At 36.1% G+C, this 8904-nt stretch overlaps 1 protein-coding gene across 1 annotated transcript; it reads right to left on the bottom strand.

The window, feature by feature from the left end:
* Positions 1-601: 601 nt before the first annotated feature.
* On the bottom strand, positions 602-1198 carry KRTAP8-1 (keratin associated protein 8-1). Its single transcript, XM_017346715.3, has one exon. It carries the CDS (start codon positions 1125-1127, stop codon positions 942-944), a length of 186 nt encoding a protein of 61 aa, XP_017202204.1. The 5' UTR covers positions 1128-1198; the 3' UTR covers positions 602-941.
* Positions 1199-8904: the final 7706 nt, after the last annotated feature.

Here is an 8904-nt window from a genome sequence, read left to right as displayed (position 1 = left end):
AGTGAAACTCACTACCTAATATTGATTTTGTGAAGATTAAGAATTGTGCCATCATTTTTTCTAACCTTTGTGATTCTAAGCAGTAGACATCTTGGCTGGTTTGATATAGGGGACTTATCCCTTCACTAAAAGACTCTAAGGCTCTCAAAGGCTGTTGATAGCTTCTCTATTACTGAATGTTCCCAAATCCTTAAGTAAATGACATAGCACTTTATTCTATGATAATCCATCACTGGGAGATAATCAAATGGGTTTCAGTTGAACTAAAATGGAAATAAGGGAAAAGATCCCTCCTGCCCTGGATTTTCTTGGGAAGGGGTAGGAATAGTGAGATGAGAAGAGACATGAAGCATGAATGATGTGCCATTGGTATGAGACTTCTAAATGGGATTCCTTTTGCTCAGAGAAGGCTCAGAAAACCAACTTTTTTTTATTTTTCATCACCAGCAGCCCACCCTTTTGCCTACTAAGCACACAGGATCAAGGACTATTTACTTTTTCACTACTACTAATTCCTATATGATAAAAGTAAATCTATTTCCCTTCCGATTGAATAAAAATGAAAATATGCAGGCACCAAGAAAGAAAACTCCACTCTAGATGAGGCTATCATGACAAGTTTATTGAGAATTTGACAGACACATGCATAACTTCACAGGGATGAGAGTCACGAGCGCCATGAAAAATTCAGGAATAAAACATGTCAAGTTGGGTGTCAGGTTATAGAAATGTCCCAACAAACATCTTCCAGAGAAGGCAGCTTGGACATCATCTGGTTTTTCAATGTCTTCCCTTGGGATTCTGGTGCTAGGTCTGGAAAGCAGCGACTCTGATGTTGGTGAGCAAATGAGGATGTCAGGAGTAGATAAAGGAAGAATCTGGAAGTGTGCCACTCTGCCTTCAAGGGATAGAAGACTCTTTTCCTCAAGGATTCCAGCAAATTAGTAGAGAGCATATGGCCAGTATCTTCTGTAAGATCCACAGCCGTGATAGCCATAGCCCAAGCCGTAGCCCACTGGAGAGTAGGTACTGCCGAAACCACAGCCAACACTGTAACCCAGGGGGTAGCCAAAGCTGCCCCAGTAGCAGCCTGGGAAGACGGCCTCAGAGAAGTTGTTGAACTGCATGTTGTCAGGAGTGGATGTCTTAGGTAGGAGGGAACTGTGTTTCTTTGGTGTGATGGGTTCTCTGGTCTCAGAACCTTCTTTATATACCCTGACGGTGGGGTGTAGTAAAAAAAACACGAAGCCTTCATTTTCATTCTTGACACCAATTTGCATTACCAAAAGCTCATTAATTTGTTTTGCTCTTGCTTAAGAAGTCTTTACAGTTGCTTAAGAAAGCTCTCATGTGATATAACCCAAGGAGAAGATTCCTTCAAACAAATTACGTCTCTTTCTAAAAAATTACTGCAGTGACTTCAAAGCACTTGGCCCTTTAGACCCTACATATAACTCCCTGTCAGCAGGCTTTATAACGCTAAGATTCTGATGCTGTTAGCTTTTACACAATCCTCTGGCACTCTGACTGTCCACAACACACAGTGGGAATCCAAGACATATGTGATGAATACATTAATAAATGAAATAATAAATAGATAGGTTGCCCATCTCAAAGTCAATTTATTTCTCAATATTCAAAGAATTAACTTTTTAGCGTATGTAAGACAACAACATATGGCTTGTCAGAAAGAATCTTTTTCTTTTCTCTTCCTACAACTAGTCCATTTAGGAAACGGATGAAAAACTTAATTATAGTCTCCACTTGAACTGTATGTAACAACAGATTTCTGGATCATTTCTCATTTTGTAATTTTTAGAAATGGAGTTTGTGGATTAACCCCTGTATTAAACTAGCACATGAATATGATTTTTTGGTCTGGGATTCTTCTTACATGGATGTTGAACGTAATAACAAGGTAAAAACAGAAAAAATGAATGGGAAATTTTATCCTAAATTGTAGATAATTTTTTCATTAGATCTAATAAAACTAGATCATTTAACAAATGTGATGGTCTTGTGAAGGGCCAGGTGACAATGTTTAATCAATGTTATTTCATTATTAGAATGAGTGTGCAGCCAAGATAGGAAAAGAAAATCATCCCTCTATAAATAGAATGATACTTACTAGAGAACTCACTGAAAATATGACAAACAAGGACACACGGCATAGGAATAGAAAGGCTCTGAGCTCAGAAGGATCAGCCTAGAAGGCTACTAAACAGGTATGTGTCACACACTCGCCCCCGCACCCCCAAGTAGACCAGAAGGCTACTAAACAGGTATGATTTACTATCCCAACTTCAGATCTTGGTAGCTTCTATTTGCAGCTAGGGGTCGTGAGTTGTACCCAAGGGCAACATGAGACATTTGGAAAACTACAAAACTCTGCCAGTGTTCTAACCACTAATTGGTTAATTATAGCATTTCTGAAAACACCTACAGTGATGCCCCACAACCCTACTTCATGAACAAAGCAATGTAGCTGCCTATGGTGATTCAGCATTTAACGTTCAAATGCTTCATGTGTGTAAGGCTAAATAAAGCCAGGGAATTAAAATTATATTCATCCCCCAAATAAGAAGCAGATCTATGAAATGATTTACATGATATTTCTACCATCATCACATTTCTCTTGTCCATAATGAAAAACTGGTAAAGTTGAGAAAAAAAAGATTGGACAAAAAAAATTGTATAATGGAAAAGAAAAATCTATTTGAATAAATAACATCAAAATTCAATTATGAGGCTAGTATAAATATGTACCTCTCTAATTACCTACCTAATCTGACAAGATGTTCATTTTGTATTACATGGCACAATATCCACCTCTGTTTCCGAGTAGTAGTAATGAATTAAAATCAAAATACATCATCTTTTCAAAAATTTAAGCCTCACAAGTATTTATAAGAAATTCTACAGAAAATCGTAACCCAAAATAAAACCATTTTTAAAAAAACATAATATTTTTGGGAGTAGCAGAAGGATTTAAACCTTACTTATTTTCTATAAAAACAAACAACTAAGAAAATATATCACAACATTCAAACAGTCAACAGACAAGCTATATTATCAGTTCAGCAAGTTCTGTTAAAAAAAAAAAAAGGTCCTTATTAAAAATAATAAGATGCTGTCCTGGGGCACAACACTAAGTTTTGCAAAAGCCCCAGACAAAAATGAGATTTGGTAATGCGGGGCTGCCGTCCCTTCCTTTCCTCTCAGGCAGTCAAGGCTTGTCCCAACCCAACTGCTTGCTTTTCCTCCCTTGATCTTCCTGTTGCCAGAGGACAGCCTGAATAAGGCTCTGTTAATTCAGCGGCTAGGTAAGCAACACTGTATTTAGGTTTTCATTTCATTCTGTTACACAAAAATCTTATTTTTCCAAACCTGATATTTCACAGATCTCCTTTATATGTAGCCAACAGTTCACCTTTTGCCATTCATTCCTGGATAGTGGTATAGATCTCAGTCAAAACCTCCTTTCCCTTCAAGGGGAAACTGTCACTGCAAGTTTATCCTGGTACTCTGAGAGGATAGCTGTGTTTCCTGTACCCCATATGACATTGCTTCTCCTAGGTTTGCTTCATCTCCAAACTGAAAGATGAAGTAGGCCCCATATCTGTTACCAAGGGCCACGTAGTTGCCAACGTCACAAATTCCACCTGTTAATTAGTTAGTGAATTCCCCAAAGACCCAAAGTTTTCACATGCCCCTGAACATGGCACCCAACACCACAACACACTCCAGTGTGTCCCTCTTCACCCACTGGGGATCTGTCCTCACAAAATCCATCCCATAAACTCTGGAAGAGATTTCTGCTTCTTCAAATGTCAGATATCTATGCAAGGATGCAAGGATCACAAAAATACCAGAAAAACCTACCACCACACAAAAACAAAGAAGCTTCCAGTGACAAATCCCAAATAAATGGAGATACACAAAATTCCTGGAGAGTACTTCAAAATAATTTTTCTAAAGAGTTTCACCAAGTAACAAGGGAACACAGGTAAGTAATTTCATGCAATCAGGAAAATAATGAAAGAATAAAATTAGAAATTCAAAAAAGAACCAAAAAAAATTAAAAAGAGGCGATCAGAATTTGGCAGCTGAATAAAATAAAAGGGAAGTAAAAACATAAAGGACTTTCAACAGCAGATTAGATCAAACAGAAGAATCAGTTATCTAGACGAAGTTCACTTGAAATTATCCGGTTATCCAATTAAAGGTGAAAATGAAAATAAAAATTAAAGTGAATGGAAAGATTTGTGTTTTATGGGTCGCCATCAAAAGATCTAGTTTTAGGGTTATGAGAATTTAAGATGGCAAAAATAAAGAGAAAAGGACAGAAGTTTTTTTGTTTTTTTGTTTTTTTGTTTTTTTTAAGTCATGGCAGAAAATTCCCCAATTCTAGAGATATGGATATCCAGATATATGAAGCTTACTGATACAATCAGGTTCAAGCCAAGAAGATTTCACTGAGACATATTGTAATGAAATGGTCAAAAATCAAAGACAAAAAGAAAGTCAAAATCAGGAACAGAATGCTCATAAAAGAGAAACTCCTTGAAGGTGTAAGTTCATCTCTAAGCAGAATCCTAGGAAACAAAAGAAAGTAGAATTGTATTTTTAAAATGCTGAAAATAATCTTCTAGTTAACGTCATCTTATCTGGCCAGGTAGCCATTAATAAATGAGGGAGAGATGTTCCCAAATAATAGCTGATGGAATTCATCACTATCATACTTTCCTAACAAAAGAATGCTAAAAGGGAGCTCTTCAAGCTGCAATGAAAGGAAATTAATAGTGGTATATAAACATATAGAAATATAAAACTCACTGGTTAGTGTGATCTAGCAATCAAACTAGTGGGTATGCACCCAAAAGACTTGAACACACTGTATCACAGTATTACCTGCACCATCATGTTCATAGCAGCAGCACTGTTCACATAGCCCAAATTTGGAATCAACCAAAGTGTCTATCATCAGATGAATGGATAAAGAAAATGTGGCATATATATATGCATATATATACATACATACATACATACATGCATACCAAGGAATATAATTCAACTACAAAAAATAATGAAATTCTACAACTTCCAGAAAATGGACCCAACTGGAGGACACCATGTTGAATGAAATATGCCAGACCAAGAAAGATAAATACTGCATGTTCTCTTTTATATGTGGGAGCTAAAATTAAAAGAGAGGGAGAGAGAGAATAAGAAAACAAACAGAACTTGAGAGAGAGTGCCCCGGTCACTCAGACTGGGGAAGAGCAAGGTTACATGGTTGAGTGGAGAAAGTACACCTGGGCAGGCCAGGCAGGCAGCTCAGCAGAGAGGCAGAAGGCTGACACTATGAGAAATGGTGACTTGATCAGCTCTTGTCCTGACTATTGATGTACAATGTAATACTTTATCCATTTTAGTATTTTGTTTTGTTTTGTTCTAGTACAATTGGTTGAACTCTGTAATTAACACACATTTATTCTTAGGTGTTTAAATTTTAACTGAAAAGTGATCCCTGTTAAATATGAGTGGGAATAAGAGAGGGAGGAGATGTACAATTTGGGACATGCTCAATCGGACTTGCCCCAAATGGTGGAGTTAGAAACGTGCCAGGGGATTCCAATACAATCCCATCAGAGTGGCATGTACCAATGCCATCTCACTAGTCCAAGTGATCAATTTCAGTTCACAATTGATCACACTGAAAGGTCTAAAAGTCAAAGGGATCACACAAACAAGACTAGTGTCTGCAAATACAACTGATAGAATCAAAAAGGGAGAGAACAATCCATCATGGGAAGCAGGATACACAGCAGACTCTTAGAATGGCAGATGTCCTAAACAGCACTCTGGCCTCAGAATCAGCCCTTAAGGCATGTGGATCTGGCTGAAAAGCCCATGAGAGTATTTCAGGCATGGAAAGCCAAGACACTCTGGCAAAAAAAAAAAAATCCTAAATGAAAGATCTCTGCAAGTGAGAGCCCAGTGGAAAAACCGGGCCATCAAAGAAGGTGGTACCTTTCTCTGAAGGGAGGAGAGAACTTCCACTTTGACTATGACCCTGTCGGAATAAGATTGAAGTCGGCGAACTCAAAAGGCTTCCATAGCCTTGGCAACTCATGACTAGAGCCTAGGGAGATTACTGACGCCATAAACAAGAGTGTCAAATTGTTAAGTCAACAAGAGGAGTCACTGCGTACTTACTTCTCATGTGGGATCTGTCCTTAATGTGTTGTCCAATGTGAAGTAATGTTATAACTAGTACTGAAACAGTATTTTACACTTTGTGTTTCTGTGTGGGCGCAAACTGATGAAATCTGTACTTAATATATACTAAATCGATCTTCTGTATATAAAGAGAATTGAAAATGAATCTTGATGTGAATGGAATGGGAGAGGGAGCGGGAGATGGGAGGGGTGCGAGTGGGAGGGAAATTATGGGGGGGAGAAGCCATTGTAATCCATAAACTGTACTTTGGAACTTTATATTTACTAAATAAAAAAAAGAAAAGAAACAAAAATCTGTATATATCAGTATTTCTGCAAATACAATTTTATAAAACTTTGTGAACTCAATGGTTAAGAATGTTATACTACTATAGTTTAATAATCTATAAGTACTTTAAAATTTACCATATATGGGTGAAATAGCTATTTTTCCATTCAATTATTTTTCATAGCTACTGTCTATATTCCCACTAGAGTCCTTATGCTTTTTACTTGTTAAACTTCTTACTTAGTGAAGTATTAAGCCATTTTACTGTAATGTTAATTTAAAATACGCTATCTCAAAAACTGAAAATAAAAAGAAAGGGGAGTGGGAAGGAGGATGGGAAGTGGAGAGTGAGGGAGGGTAATATCATTATATCCCTAGAATTGTACCTACAAAGCACATTGAATCTGTTAAAATCTAATTAAAATCAAAACATTTTTTTAAATGCTCAATGGTGAAGCAAAGGCCATAGTCAAATTCTGAATATCCTGGTAGACTAAGAGTAGTGAATATGTATATCACTTATAACTCTATTAAGATGAAAAGACAAATGTATTAAAAAGAGCTTTAGCTATAATTCATTTGTTAATGGACACACAAATAAAAAGATATAAATATATGCATCAAAACCATAAAGTGTTAGGGAAGGGAATAAAAGCACAGAGCTTTTGCATGTGGTTAAAATTAAGTCGTTACCAGCTTAAAATAGACTGTTTTATGTAGGTTTCATGGCAACTACAAAGCAAAAACTGTAGGACTTACACAAAAGGGAAAGAGGAAAGAATGAAAGCTTACTACTACAGAAAATCATCAAGTGACAAAGGAAGCCAGAAAGGAATAAAAGAACAAATAATATGCAAAATAAATGAAAATAAGTAACAGAATAACAACAGTAAGAACTATTTATCAATAAATTGTAAAGTGGTTGAAGACTTCAAACAAAATGCATTCCACAGCTGAATGAATTTTAAAAAACATGAACAAAAGAACTCCAACTATTTGCTGCCTAGAAGAGGTTTCTTTTACATTGTAAATACATGTATAGGTTGAAAATGAACTTATGGAAAAAGATATTATTTGCAAAATAAAAACAAAAGACCAATGACAGCTATACTTACATAGGACAAACTATATTTTAATTTAAAATCTGTAATAGAAGACAAATAACATCATCCTATAATGATAAGTTGGTCAATGTATCGATAGACATAGTAATTATACACACATATCCACCCAACATCAGAGCTTCTATAAACATAAAGCAAATATTAATAGCTGCAAAATGAGAAATATGCAGCAGTATAATTAAATAAGGGGACATAATACCCAAATTTCAGTAATGAATAGACCATTCAGACAGAAAACCAATCAGAGTATATGTGACTTGAACTGGCCTTTAGAACAAATGGACATAATTGTATATGCATACAGACATTCTGCCTAATAGAAACAGGATAAGCATTCTTCTGAATCATACAAAGAATACTGCTGTAAATAGATCATAAATTAGACAAAAATACCAAAGACATTTTTCTCAGATATAAAAAATTATGCTGAAATTCATATGGAAACACAGGAGGCATTGGATAGCTAAAGCAATGTTATACAACAAAAACAAAGCCAGAGGCATCACAATACCAGATTTCAAGGCATACTACAAGACAGTTATAATCAAAACAGGATGGTACTGGTACAAAAACAGATGAATAGACCAATGGAATAGAATAGAATCACCAGAAATCAATCCAAGCATCTACAAGCAATTTATATATGAAAAAGGAGCTAAAGCCAATCCCTGGATCAAGGACAGTCTTCAACAAATGATTCTGGGAAAACTGAATTTCCAGATGCAGAAGTATGAAGCAAGACCCCTAACCTTACACTTTACACAAAAATCCACTCAAAATGTATTAAAGATCTAAATCTACAACATGACACCATCAAATTATTAGAGAACATTGGGAAAACCCCACAAAACATTGGCATAGACAAAGATTTCTTGGTAAAGACCCCAGAGAAACAGGCAGTCAAAGCCAAAATTAACAAATGGGATTACATCAAATTGAGAAATTTCTGTACTGCAAAAGGAATAATCATGGTAAGCCAAGACACTGTGGCAAAAAAAAAACAAAACAAAAAAAATTAAACCTGAAGGTTCTCTGTGAGTGAGATCACAACAGAAAGAAGTGGCCATCAAAGAAGGATGTACTTTTCTCTAAAGTGAGGAGATAATTTCCACTTTTCTTATGGCGTTGTCTAAATATTGCTGAAGTTCGTGGATTCAAAAGGCTTCCATAGCCTAGGCAGCTCATGTCAAGAGCCCTGGGTGGTCACTGACATCATAAATAAAAGTGTTAATTGTTAAATTAACAATAGAAGTCATTGTGCACTAACTT

This window comes from Oryctolagus cuniculus, chromosome 4, assembly GCF_964237555.1.
Source record: "Oryctolagus cuniculus chromosome 4, mOryCun1.1, whole genome shotgun sequence".
Classification (NCBI taxonomy): domain Eukaryota; kingdom Metazoa; phylum Chordata; class Mammalia; order Lagomorpha; family Leporidae; genus Oryctolagus; species Oryctolagus cuniculus.
Note: the sequence above shows the minus strand (reverse complement) of the source record. Positions and strands in the feature narration are given on the sequence as shown.